Consider the following 14,161-nt stretch of genomic DNA (forward strand, 5'->3'; position numbering starts at 1 on the left):
GGAGTTTGAGACCCCTGTCTTAGACTTTGCAACACCTTGATTCTTTTTTTTCTTTTGTTGTAGAATTGCTGCTGTGGGAGATAATCGTAACTGGCCTGGTTCTTACACAGTGCTTTTCTATTCTACTCGACTACTCAAAGTGCTTTATACAGCATCCCTCATTCACCCATTGACGCCTATTGATACCAGCCTTTCTTCTACGTCCAATTGCTGTCTAACATTCACCCACTCATACTCTGATGTGCGCATCAGAGAGCAACTTGGGGTTCAGTATGTTGCCCAAGGGCACTTTGGCATACACACTGGAGCAGCCAGGGGATTGGACCAAGAGCCTTTCAGATAGTGTATAACCTGTATTTCCTGAGCCTTGGTGCCAAGAATCTTTCTTTGTATTCCAGAATGTTGATTCTTTAGTGGGAGAAACATTTTTGTCTCTCATTCAAGTCACTCCCTCAGTCTCCATATTGGAATTTCTTTACTTGGATGACCGACATACCATTGTACTGTATCACCCCAATCATGCCTGGGATCTTTGTCCTGTTTACAATGACCCAACTGTTAGAGTGAATTGTTAAATGTTGTCATTTTTATGCTTGCCAACTCTGATGAAAGAAATTCCACTGTCCTTCCCCCCCAAATTCTCGAGGTTCTGGATGGGGGGCTGTAATGTTTTATTGCAGATACATCCTATCTGGAAAATCTGCTTCTTTTGATGTAAGCTTCCTGCGTTTACATATGCATACAATGCCATGTCTTAGAACCATGTGGGCGTGGCTTTGTTCTGAAGTGGTTTGTGTGAACTGTGTCTCAATAAAAAGGGCAGCAAGGGAGGTCGTCGTCGAGGTCATTTTCGTGGTGGACACAGGCCTCCCTTGCGCAAGTGATTGATCGATCGACTGTCTTGTTTTCTTCATGATGAATAAGTCTCTAGAATTAGCGGGGCTTGTGGAAACACAGACCCAACACCAACTTTGGCCAGGCTTTAGAAGTCGGAAAGATGGCCTCGCATGACACTAGAATACTTACTTACGCTGCCTGTCATTCGACTTTTAAGTACCCCTACAAGTCAGCCAGCAGACTGAGAGCAAAGTGCTCTATTGGGGTGATACAGTACAATGGTATGTAAGATAAGATGGGGGTTAATTATTTAAGACCTTATATATGAGGAGAATGATTTTAAATTTGATTCTGGATTTCACAGGCAGTCAATGAAGAGAAGCCAATATCGGGGAAATATGTAATTTCTTTCTAGTATCTGTCATTACACTCTAGAGCATTTTGGATGAATTGAAGGCTTTTAAAGGAAATTTTTAGGACATTATTTGAAAGGTAACATCCTCTAGTTTCTGAATATTTAACATCTGTCTAAACCAAAACCCAACAGCTAACAAAACCTGACTCTGCTGCCACAGATACCAAGTAATTCTGTAGGAAAATGCGTTCTGACAGTTGTTTCTGTTACGGCCGAGAGGGCCAGGCTGTGGGTGTGGACTCAAATGCAGACACAGAGGGAGGCAAAACGGGCGTGAACATAGTGCTTTATTTACAGTACCTAGTTAAATTACAAAGCAGGAAACTATGAATGCTATGAACTGTGGAAGCTATGAACTGAGAACTGTGAGGCCAAACTATGAACATGAAACTCTGAGTGCTATGACTAGGTGCAAGATTTCATAGACGGATCCTGGGAATGGAAAAAGGGGCAGCGGCTTGGGTGGAGGTACACAGTCACTATAATGAGAAGAGACAGGCAGTCAGTGGCGGTCTAGTGAATCGTAGCCGAAGGATGAGACTGTGGTGGTTTGGGCTTACGCGTTGCAGGTGAAAGTGTCATGTGAGGAGGGGGTGTCCAAGGAGGTCCGGGTGAGAAGTGTCCAGAGAGGGTCCAGAATATACTTGGAGCAAGGGACCTGGCAGGGAGGCAGGCAGGTGGAGTCTTATGATGATAAGGAAGCAACCAGATGACAGAGAACCAGCGTCCAGGCGGAGATGTGTGTAGTTCAGCTTGTGAAGCGTGACGGCCAGGTGGGTCCTATGACAAAGAAAACACGGTGAGGAGAAATGCAATTGTTAAGAGGCTCTCACAAGGGCTTGGCGGCGTAGCACTAACGTGAGTTAGCAATAGATCTGGCAGAGGTCTGTTGTGAGCGCTGGTCTTATATGCTGGTGACTTGATTGGAATCAGGTGTGAAAGCTGATTGGAGTCTCTGCCTGAAGGTGGAGCCCAGCAGAGTGGAAAAACCCCGCACTCACCCGGACCAGGACAGTTTCTCTCCAATTAAGTTCAGTGATTGTAGGATAAATTCCTAAAACATATCTCAATATAATACATATTGAGCTGCACCACAAACCTTATTCTCTTAAGTTGGGATTAATTCCTTTCTTTTGCTGATTCACTGCTTCACTTTGTGAAACACAACATTTAGCAACTGATCCTGCCAGCAGGAATGTACATTACATCACCCCGTGCATATATGCAAGCTAGTAAGTCATTAAAGCATCAAACACTTCATCTAGTGTCGTAGCAGTCAAAATTGCCTCAGGATCCATAGATGAAATCATACTCTCCACTGAAATCAAATGTAATAGAATTGTTGAGGTCATGTTAGTAGGGTGAGTCAAAATGCCAACTTCTTGGTTCTGCTGTGGAAGTCACAGAATGTACTCGATGGCCCATATAATGAGGATATGATTAACTAAAAGTCATCCTGACAAACTTGCAGTAGAAAAGGTTTGCAGACTATGGCTGCATTAAAAGGAGATTACTCATCTTAGGACCAGTTGCTCTCATTGATGATCCAATCTAGTATCTTTAATAAGGATCAATATTGGATTGTTATACGGAATCGTGAAAGGTCTAGTCTCTATGGATGTAATTACCATCTACAGTCTAGCAATGTTATAATTTTGATCAAATACCCTGCTTGAACAAATCAAATATTATATTTTATATCAATATTATATATATATTTCTCTTTTCTCTTTGTTCTCCTCAACAGGCAGAGTACAGAGGCAGTCCTAAGAACGGCACAGAGTCAGCCGTGGACCTGCTGGGTCTGGGTAAGCCATAAACAGCCTTCTTACAGCTCACAGGATAATAAACCTTAGGCTATATGCTGACTTGTCAAACTGTATTTAAATGTCTGCCTAATGCTTCTGACATGTTTGTTAAACCACTTAAGTTGGAAGATGTTATAATATTTTTTGATTGATATAGCAATGACTGGAGGTTAAGTAATGTCTGACGTTATCAGAGGGAGGTTTCATGCCGTCAGGCTTTATTTGGATCATGCAGAGAGGGCTTTCATTACATTTTGATGACTTGGTATACCATCTGGCTGTTAATGCATCAGTGACTTCAGCCATGTAAGCCTACAGGTAAAACCATCGAACAGTCTACACACTGATGTACCCGATGCAGATATCAAGCATGTAAGACAAAGTAAAATGAAGCAGGTTTTACTGGATATTTTGTGATGTGAGTGGTAACCACAGGAAATGGATATCCTCGACTGAGTCATCAGCTGAATACAGGGGTTAAAATTCTCGAGCGTTCTGGTGTTTTAGATCATTATAGGACAATATATGACTATGTATAATTATGCCTGTGGTAAATATTCTTGCTTGTCTTTTTTAACTCTCCCATAGAAAACATCTGCTCGTACATGTGTGAATCTAGCCTGGAACCACATTTCATTTGGAAAAAAAAAAAGATTTTTGAAAAAAGTGTATGTTGTGGTGTAAAAAAGTTTGCAGTAATTTGAAAAATGCACTGAAGCAGGGATCTTGTCTTTGTTTTCACATCATCATCGTGATCTAATGGGCTAGTTAGTCGATTGTTTCACATCAGTAGACTCATTACATTGCATATTGCTGTTAAGAAACCACACGCGTCAAAGACAAGCATCAAAGAGTAAAGCTTCTTTGAAGCTTTGAAAGTCGTGTTTGACTTGAAATCTGGCAGCCTAATTGTATCAGGCTGAGGAACCAGCGAGTGATGCATTTTCTGTGGACGGTCCTTTCATGTAATGTAAATGCGAGGATTTACATTTGGCAACGATCGCATTGTGTTTCTGAAATGGGTCATGATTTCTGGGATGGCCATGATTCATTGTGCTTGTGTTACCAGTTTAGCATCTTATACAGAAAAAATAATAATAATAATAATAATGGATTGCATTTATATAGCGCTTTTCGGGACCCCTCAAAGCGCTTTACAATACCACTATTCATTCACTCTCACATTCATACACTGGTGGAGACAAGCTACAGTTGTAGCCACAGCTGCTCCGGGGCAGACTGACAATACATCGAAGAAGTGGGGACATGTTGCCCTTAGTGGTGCAGCATCCCTTCCCCTTTTACATGCAGATTCATAACCATGGAAGAGAGAGATGGCAGAAGGATCAGCAGATACAACATTACAATGTTTGATGTCTGAGTCTCACATAAGTTTTGTTGCTTGGTGTCTAACTAATCTTAAGGCCCTCGCATGTCCTTCAAGATTTCTCTCATTCTTAGTCACGCAATGAAGACTCTTCAAAATCACGCCAAACACAGAGATGTCTAAAGTTTTGGACATGAACAGAAATCTCGCTGAACTCCAGAAGTGGATAAATTATTGAAAAAAAATCAATTTACTACGACACAAAGGCCACACGCGCATGATTAAACTTGTTCAAATAAGCGATGTGTTGGCTCAGCTGGGATTATATCATGAGAAAATGTATCCTACAGAAAAATAAATATTTGTGTCATCCTTCCTGCATTCTGCTTCACTTTCTCTTTCTTTTATGTAAATAGAGACATTTCCACTATCTGTTGATGCAGAAAAGATACAAATTGAAGCATAAACATTTAGCAAGAGACAGAAAACTGATTCTGAAAATCCTCTACATGTCTCTTCCATTGGTGTTTTGTTTGTTGTCTAATCACAAGCAGTTTCAATTCATGTCCAAAATATATAATTTGTCCCTGCTTTAAGCCCTGATATTGGCAAAGAACAAACACGTATCGACTCTAAAGCGCTCGGGGTCTGACCAACAATCGGTCTGACTTTAATGCCTACTGTGGGCAGCAATCTACCAACACATGTGGTGTAGTATAAAACCAACAGAGAAAATAATAAATTCACAAATGATACAAGTGTTAACAAAAAAGCCAGTTATGATTTAACAAGTAAAACAAGTAAATGTTAAAAATATTAGATACTATATAGCTACTATATTTACACATGTTTTAAAGACCAGGGAAGTTGTGATATTCCAGTAATGTTTAGCAACTGGGAAGGTTTTATATAAAGCACTCAACAACAACATGTAAAAGCCACAAAGCTATAGTTTGAATTTAGAAGGGGGGATAATCTAGACACATTTTTGGACTGTTACATTTTAGGCCATAACATTAAAAAATGTTCAAGGGCATTAAAGGCTTCACAGCCACAGAAGAATAAGGATGTGAAGTCCTGGCTGAAAAAAGTAAACTACAAGAAGAACACTCAGGAGCTCCTAATGGAAGCAAATAACCACTTTCCAGACAAGAAGTGAACATCAGAGATGCACTGAAATGTACAAGTGGACTCGCAGCGTATCCAAAAAGTATTCACAGCACTTCAGTTGTTCCACAGACATCTTCCAAAATGGATTAGATTTATTTTTCACAATACCCAATAGTGAAAAAGTTCAGAAGTGTCTTCATGAAATTCTTACAAATTTGTTAAAACAAAGAAAAACATATGATGTAGTGTGTACATAAGTGTTCACGGCTTATAATATGCTGTTAGCCTGGTTAGTATAGTGGTATCAGTACCACAATACAGTGGAAGTAATTCATTGCAAGTAAAACTTCTGTGTTGTTGGTATTTTGTGACAAAGTCTTTACAGATCCTTCGCTTTGAGATCTGTCTCAGAGAAGTTGTGGTTGTGTCCCTGTTTTTAGTTCAGCAACTGTCTGCTTGTGTTTCTTTGCTTTGCTTTGTGTCTCTGCTGGTGGTTTGGTGGTGATGTCCTTGGGCTCTAGACTTTAGGCAGTCATTGACTACAAAAGAGCTTCATCCGTATATTACAAAGAGTCCTTATATTTAAAATTATATTATTCGGTCCATTTATGGTTTAGCCTCTGAAAATGGGGAAGTATGTATAACAGTGGATGTAATTCCTAATGCTTTCATTAAAGCCCTTGAAAGTCAGCACTCATGTCAGACTTTCAAGGGCTGATATGACTCCGCTGTGGTGGTGAAAAGGCTGGAGTGCCCACTCTGGGTGAGGGATGAGTTGCTGCCCCAAGTGGAGGAGTTTGAGTGTCTCTGGGTCTTGTTCACAAGTGAGGGGAGAGTGGACCATGAGATCGAGTGATGGATTGGGTGGTCAGAAACTCTGGGTAGTGACAGACAGAATGAGGTCACAGAGACAAGCGGTTGAAATGAGTTTATAGATGGGGTGAGGAGCTCGGTCATTTGAGAGGGGCTCGGAGTAGAGCCGCAGGACCTCCACATCGAAAGGAGCCAGTTGAGGTGGTTCAGGCACTTGACTAGGATGCCTCCTTGATGTCTCCTAGGTATTCCTAGCATGTCCTACTGGGAGGATGCCCTAGGGCTGACCCAGGACTCAATACAGAGATTATATCTGTCAGCTGGCTTAGGAACATTTCTGTGTCCTCCCGAATGAGCTGCAGGAGGTGACTGGGGTAAGGAAAGTCTGGGTTTCTTAGCTTGGACTGTTGTCTCCGTGACCCAAATCCCAAAGTGTCAAAAATGGATGAATGGATGTGGGGATAACATTTCATAAATTGTGGTATTCTCAAAAAACTGAAGTATAGTTGTCAGGTTAAGTTCAGTAGTTCACTGCATTGGGTTTTTGGACCAGTTTCTGGAGGATTACAAGATAATTCTGGGAGGTCATGAAATGATTAAGAAAAGTGAGAGTGCATCCAGGCTAATTTCTTTCATTATTTTTTTTGTGACGTCAAAGAGTTGTAAAAATGTTATGAAAAATGGGGAAAGTCTTTAAAGTAATTTAATATTTTAAAATATTTCTATAAAAGTAGCAGTTTGAGTAATAGGATGAGGATCAGTGAAATCAGCTGGTGACCAACAGTTGAACAGGAAAAGGAACAAAACCACCACATGATTGGGATCAGATCTTCAAAAAACTTTACAATATAAGGCGCCTTGAGCCTCCTTGTTGTTTTTTGGTGCACTATAAATAAAATTACATTGAATATATAAACCTAAAATATTGTTCAAAGTCTATTTTTAAAGCAAGTATGAGCTATAGCTATTATAAAAAGTCCAATATTCCCTTCTCAAAAACTCACATTTTATTTATTTAATTGAGTCCGTTTACCCACCTTTACTGCTATCTGCTTTACTGTGTTGGGTCCTGCAGTTTTTTTGATTGATACTATTTCTTGACCCAAATGCTCTATGCCAAAGCCTGTGGGTAAAACTGCCAGGCAAAATCCAGACAACTGACTTGTTTCTGCCTTTACGGATTCCACATCTATTACGGCTATATATTAGAACATGGGATTTGGTGCCCTTTAATTCACTCCAGTTGCCCCGTCCAGCTTCCACTGGGCAAATCACCCAGGAACTAATATAAAACGCCTCCAAATCTCCTGACCTATATCAGAACTTCTTATATCTGATATAATTTGCTATCAGATCATGTGCTCAAATGCACCACATTCTCTCTGGAATTTTTTACTATCAGTCTTACAAATACTCAGACTTGCAGCTTCAAGGTGGTCGAGAGGTATTGTGTATATCCAGCATGAAAGCATTTTAATGACATGTGTGCTTTGCTGACAAACACAACAGCACAATGGCCAGAAAGATTGAATGCATCGAGGATATGACATTCAAAAAAGGTCACAAGCTGGATTCAAACCTGTGACATTTTGGGTAGACAGTGTGCGTCTTGGCCCATTAACCGCCAGACTTTTTTGCTCCATGCTTGTTGACCTTAATCCTGAACAGCAACAAGGCAGAAGAGGCAGCCCGGGTCACTTTAGGGTTTTCACCATAAATTTGTAATGTGCAATCACCCTGTGTTTCCCCAATCTCGGACCATATTATGTCGAACCGAGGTGAGGGTAAGCTGGACTGCCAGAAAGAGTCGGTGAAAATGGCATTGATCAGAAAATTTCCTGACGGCAGTGTGGAAACGTGAGAGTAGTCACCCTGCTATAAATAACTAATGCTGCACACCTTACAGCCATGTAGAGTGGATGAGATTTCACACATAATCAATAAGTCAAACATGTGGCTGTGTGCCTTCAGCATCCCCCCGCCTCTTGTGTTTATCCTTCCCTCTATGTCTCTGGTTACATTACTCTGCAACCTTCAAAGAACCTCCTTTGGTTTATGTGTCTGTTTTCGTCAGTTCAGTTTGATTCTGTTTGGTATATAAACTGTGTTAGAGATCAGATGAGTGTCCTTTTTCTTCTTTATTTTTATTTAGTGTGTGTTGTATACATTAAGAAAATGTTACCTAATTCATTTTATCAACTACTGTCTGAAGACATTGTAAGGCAACTTAAAATGAGGCATTCCCTGACCTTCTCAAGTGTCTAACAGCTAGTGGAGTGAAAAAAGTCATGGCATATTTTCTGCAAAACTTCAAAGGACGTGATCCTCACGCTCAAGTGCGTCTCGCCTCAGTGCCTCTTTTCTACTTCCAGCATCAAAAATGAGCAGCACTGGCGAACACTGCCTTAGAAATGGAGTCCACTAATCACTAACATCAACAAAGGACAACAAAACTCCACGTAAAAACAACGAAACAAACAAATATGGCATGAGATAAAATTTGTTAGTGAATGGCTTTAGTGGTTTTTACATATTCAGTAATATTGGAGTGTACTCTGAACTCAGCTGAAGGAGGAATGGTGAGACAGAGTAGTTCAGACAGCAGTGCCATGTGGAGCTGATACGAAGCTTTCAGTGTTTGGATGCTTTTTGCCTTGCTGGGTAGTCTTTGGCAAAGTGCACAGCTTTTTGTTTTCGGTTCTGTGTGTGTATGTGCATCATACGGGCAAATTAAAAACTGCTAGCAGATTATTCACCTTTGTGCTGATTGAACCCACAGGTAGCAGGATTGTGCAACAGGTGTCAAGCAAGTTAGTAATAATTATTTTTTAATATCTAATAATATCTATATGTTATACTTAAGTAAATCCATCTGGCCAAACAGGACCTTTGCCTGGAAATGGACAACAACACTTAATATCTAATGTTAGCTATTTTATCCAAACACCTGAGGCTGGTAACTGAGCTGACCATTACTTTATCAGCTAACATGACAATTTGTCGCTGGTAGCTAAGCTACACCCAGCTGACTAACGTTGTCTTGTTTGCTAACGTTATCACTTAATCATCCAAGTGATCCTTGATATAAGTATAGTATGCATAATGCAAAATTACTAGTGCTGTCAACGTTAATCTCGTTAAAATGAGGTTAATGCCATAACCGCATTTTAACGCAGCAAATCTCCGTTAGCACTGTAAGGGCACTAAACAAAGAAGTATAACTAACCTTTGCATTGCATAGTGATAGCTAACATGTTGGCAATTACCCAGCTGTAACCATCTATATCTGACATACATATCTTGTTTTGTCTTATTGTTGAGCAGCTGAATAATGGCTGCAATTTTTTGTTCATCGCTTTCATTTGTGGAAACACTTTGAAACCTATCAGCCAATTGTATTACCACCAGATGTTTGTTTTTTGGGGGGGGAATTCATGAAGATGCTGCTCTTCTGGCCTTTTTACTATCACAGTACTAGGAGTGGATAGATCAGAGTGAAAGATCAGAGCACAATGTCCAGATTGGTTGGAGTTGACAGAAAGATTATTCTGACTTAGATATCTACCCTTTTCTACCGAGCTCAGCAGAAAAACCTTCTAACACTCAAAAATATATTCAGCCTTAAGGTGGATCGGTTGCACCGGCAGAAGACCACAATGGGTTCCACTCCTGTGAACCATGAAAATATATCTGAGGCTGTGATGGGCTTAGGGTAACTGGAAAAATATAGTCTGGTCTGATGAATTTCCATTTTCGCTGAGGTTGCAGATGGTAGACTCAGCGTGTGCAATCAGCAGCATGAATGCAGAGAGCCTGCCGTGCATCAACGCTCTGGTCTGGAGGTGGTCATTTAGTGGTGTGAGGAATGTTTCTTCCATCTTCCCTTAATCCCAGTCATTGTGGTTTGGCGAGATGATTGCTCTGAGTATTGTATCTTTTTATGGCTACGGTATCTTGTCTTCCATTGGCAGCATAACACGATATTGTACTGTGAATGGACCTGTGGGGTAGAGCATGACATTCAGAGCTTTGTGATCATGGAAGAGAATCTCAATGGAAAGCTTCCGACATTTAACGAAATTGATAAAACCAAGAGCCGAGGCTGTTTGACAGATTAGTATGTAGAATTACATTACACGCCATCAGCTCAAAAGTCTGACTGGGCTGCTGGGGCAACACCACAGGACCCTGCAAGAAGGAGGGGCCAGTGAAAATCACTGTCAAACCTCGTCATGTAATGGGTGCTCATGTTCACAGCATGAAGTGGACAAGGTGTAAAAGTTCCACTGTGCATTTAATTCGTGATTCTATATACATTTTCTTAGATGAAGTTTAGCTCGGAAGATATTTTCTTTGTGATTTTAAATTTAACTGACTAAAAGAGCCTTCAACACTTTTGCCTTAAAAAATTTAGGTGCATTCTGGGAAATTTGCACTTCCTGACCTTGCTGACCTGACCTCCCTGTCATGTGTGCAAAGTGCCTGCATACTTGTTGATGCTAACAGTGCAGCAGTTAGTTTTTTGGTGAGTTTGAGAGTGCAGGCATTTTACATTATGTTTAGCAAGCAAAGCAAAAGAGTACTTAAAGGAGGGAGGATAACAGGATGAAGACTGGATTTGAGATGACAATCTGATGAGTGAGGGGTTTGTTTTTGTGAAGGATTGAAACATTGATGCCACTTTAATGTTGAAAATCTGCATTCATGCTGTAATATGTGTGAGTGATAAATGTAGAAGCTGGTACTCTTGAAACAATTGCTGAGTGAGAATTTCTATAAATGAGTGTGGTTGTTATACAGTCACCCATCCAGTCAGTCTCTGAGGACCTGTGGTTAATGGGCTTCTCTCATTTGTTTGGTGCTTTGCAACATTACAAGTGTCTTTATGTTACTTTAGCGAAGCTAAATCTGTTTTATGCTTGGGGTAGCTTGGTTGAATAAGATAGTATGAGTAATATTATATAATACCATGATGGTGTTATAGCATATGCTTATGCTAGATAGATTTGTCCATTCCCCCAACCTCAGACTGCGGTTATTGTCCATGGTGCTATTTAAAACATTACTAATTATTTTAATATGCTATTGTTTTTTACCCTTACAGTGTGTGTGTGTGTGTGTGTGTGTGTGTGTGTGTGTGTGTTTGCTGGTTCAATGTGGCAGTAAGGGCCCAAAAGAATATCTGCCCCCAGGGCCTGTCACAGAGTTGTTACACCTGGCCATCAGCTATGAGCTCAATAAGAAAGCAGCATGATCATCTTTTTGACAGTCGAAAAACAAAAGTAAAAATTTGTGGAACCAGGATTTATTGCAGTGGTGTGTAAGCCATGCAACCCCAAACCAACCAACTTGGGGTTTTTTTCTTTTCTTTTTTTCACACAATAGTGGAATTATTAAATTCATTTTCATTTAATCCAATTTTAATTTATTTATTTTTCCACTATTCTCAGCTCTGTATGGAGTCAGTAAGATGGGAGCGCTCTAGGCTCATAGGTGTGGCTTGTTTATATTATAGTAGTAGCAGTCCAAGATGTTAAATATGTAGTTGGAAATATGGGTCTATTTAATGACATCCCCTACTTTTGGCACAGTAGAAAATAAAATGAACGTTTAGAGCCATCTGAGGTGCTTAAGCTCACATGGATTGCTTGTGCAAGCACTGCACTGAAAATGGGTGAAAACCTTAAACTTAGACTATTGAATGCTTACTTCTCAAGAGCATTTCTAAAAAGGACAAGGATGAAAACATGGAAAAAAAATTGAGGTGTGGCTCAAGACTTTTGCACATTACATAAATGTGACTGGGGGAAAATAGGAACCCAGAGATAGTGGTGCACTGGTTACTCTGAGTCCTTTGACTGCAGCACATCCTCACTTTGCACATTGATAAATATTCTTTGGAGAAGTTGCTTCACAACACCAGCATCAGCAGGTAATAAATATTTTCTCTTCAGCCTTTGACATCAGTGGAGACATGGGAGGAGGTGGTTTCTCACTCTTCCTTTATCTTCTAACAAACACATTGCAACTGCAGTTGCTCCTTCCATGTCCGTTTTCCACTCTTGGCTCTCTGTAATGACTCTTCCTAACAGCAGCTAATGGCTGTGGTCACCAGCCGGGCTCGTGCTCTCTTTTCTGGACTCCCAGAGTCACTTAAAGGGGAAGTGGGGAAAACTTAATTTCATGCCCTAGTTGGGACTTGTGTTTTGAGGAAGAAAGTGGGTTGAATTTGCATATCTCTGCCTTCATGGCTGCATTAAGATGTTGGTGAATAACTAACAATTGCAAAGAAGTAAAGTCATCTGGTCTTTTGACCGATGGGGTAAAACCATCAGAGCGTTTTGTCATAAATATGTCTCATCAGGTTATTGCATCAAAAGTAAATTCGAAGCTTAATCAAGTCAGATATTTTACCACATGTGGTGCTGACCTTAATGTGACAGCTCTCCCGTGCTGAATGAGACTGTGTGTGAGAGAGAGTGAGAGCAAAGGGGTCCCGAGTGATTATGAAACACACCCCCTGCCTAAACTATTGGTCTGTTTCCATGGTGAAGTTGAGAGTGCTCTCAAGAAGCGGCTCCATCCCATAATAAGGGATGGCGGGCGCAGTGCCTGACATGGCAGTGATGATGAGCCCTATTCTCCCTGCAGCTCATTTCCATGGCAATGGCTGAATGAAATTTTGGTAATGGAGGGGTGGGCTCAGACTGGTAGGAGGGTCACATCTCTATTTTTCTCCCTTCTGCCTCAGTGTCTGACTTGTATCTGTCACTCTCATCAGACCATAAAGCAGTTATCATAATTATGATCGATGTTATTCTTTATGCAAATTCATCTTTCTTTTTTCTTTTTTTAAAGTAAGTTGGAAGTGATTTAACAGTGAAAGCCAAAGCCAGGCTCATGAATGACACGCAAGGATCGTAAAATGTATAAAAGGCAAAATCGCTAGCTTAAATATTGGGACGTCACAAAGCATTAATTTGAAAATGAGGTTTAATAAGTGGCTTCAAAAGGATGTCGAACACGTCTTTCTGGCCTTCTTGCAGTAAATGCTTTTCCTTGTACTGTGCTGTCTGGCTAAAAGAGCTCAGACTTGTTCACACTTTAAAAGGGCTAAATTATAGATGTCTCATCACTGTGGTTATATAAATGACCTCCGCTGCGAGCTCTCTCTTATACACACACACACACACACACACACACACACACACACCTCCCTCTTTTCTATTTATCACGCTCTCTCTCTCTCTCCCTCCCTCTCCCTCTTGTCTGTTAAATGACAGCAGTACATAGTGTACTTTTTTTCTCCCTTCAGCACCATGGGAACTGCTCATTCTGGATGTTTTTTCTGCAATGATACTGTCTTCAACAAAACTCCAAGATAAACTTAGAATATAATCTAAATGCACCAAAGGCTTGAAGTTCTGTGGCGGTTCAGCTTTGAAGGTGGATAATCGAGGATCTGTGCTTGCTTATTTTTGACAACTGTCCTGTAACAAGTGTGAATGCATTCGGGAAACCTGCATTTTGTATGAATGCAGCAGACCTATGACAAACGGAGGAACCAAAAATAAAAGTTTGTTTACTCTGTGCTCATCGTGATAGTTTGTTTTCAGATCCTGAATTTTTGATGAATTTGTCAAATGTTTGATACCAGGGTTCAGAACAGTCATACTCAATGTTCTTTATGTCTGGAAAGTTGTGTTTGACTTGAATCCAATTAGGCTACCAGTCTTCAGTCTCTGACTGAAGAAATGGTGAGTGATGTATTTCCAGTGGATCAACCTGTCACGATAATGGGAGGATTCATATTTAGTGGTGATTACATTGTCTTCTTGGCTTTCCGAAACT

The 14,161-nt window shown here is 40.5% G+C and overlaps 1 protein-coding gene and 1 long non-coding RNA gene across 2 annotated transcripts in view; one reads left to right on the forward strand and one right to left on the reverse strand.

Moving 5' to 3' along the window:
- Positions 1-1,453: 1,453 nt before the first annotated feature.
- The window catches only part of LOC121812581, a 33,019-nt gene continuing 20,311 nt past the window's right edge, over positions 1,454-14,161 (reverse strand). Inside the window, exons 2-3 of the long non-coding RNA XR_006053171.1 lie at positions 1,813-2,032; positions 1,454-1,731 (exon numbers count right to left, since the gene is read on the reverse strand). This is a non-coding gene — a long non-coding RNA (uncharacterized LOC121812581). The remainder of the gene's footprint in view (positions 1,732-1,812; positions 2,033-14,161) is intronic.
- The window catches only part of LOC102312293 (stromal membrane-associated protein 1), a gene marked incomplete at its 5' end in the record, with an annotated part of 45,300 nt that continues 34,138 nt past the window's right edge, over positions 3,000-14,161 (forward strand). The window contains 1 exon segment of the mRNA XM_005949414.3: positions 3,000-3,060. Coding sequence (XP_005949476.2) covers positions 3,000-3,060 — 61 coding nt within the window.

This window comes from Haplochromis burtoni, unplaced genomic scaffold, assembly GCF_018398535.1.
Source record: "Haplochromis burtoni strain Fernald_Lab_line unplaced genomic scaffold, NCSU_Asbu1 Contig_664, whole genome shotgun sequence".
NCBI lineage: Eukaryota > Metazoa > Chordata > Actinopteri > Cichliformes > Cichlidae > Haplochromis > Haplochromis burtoni.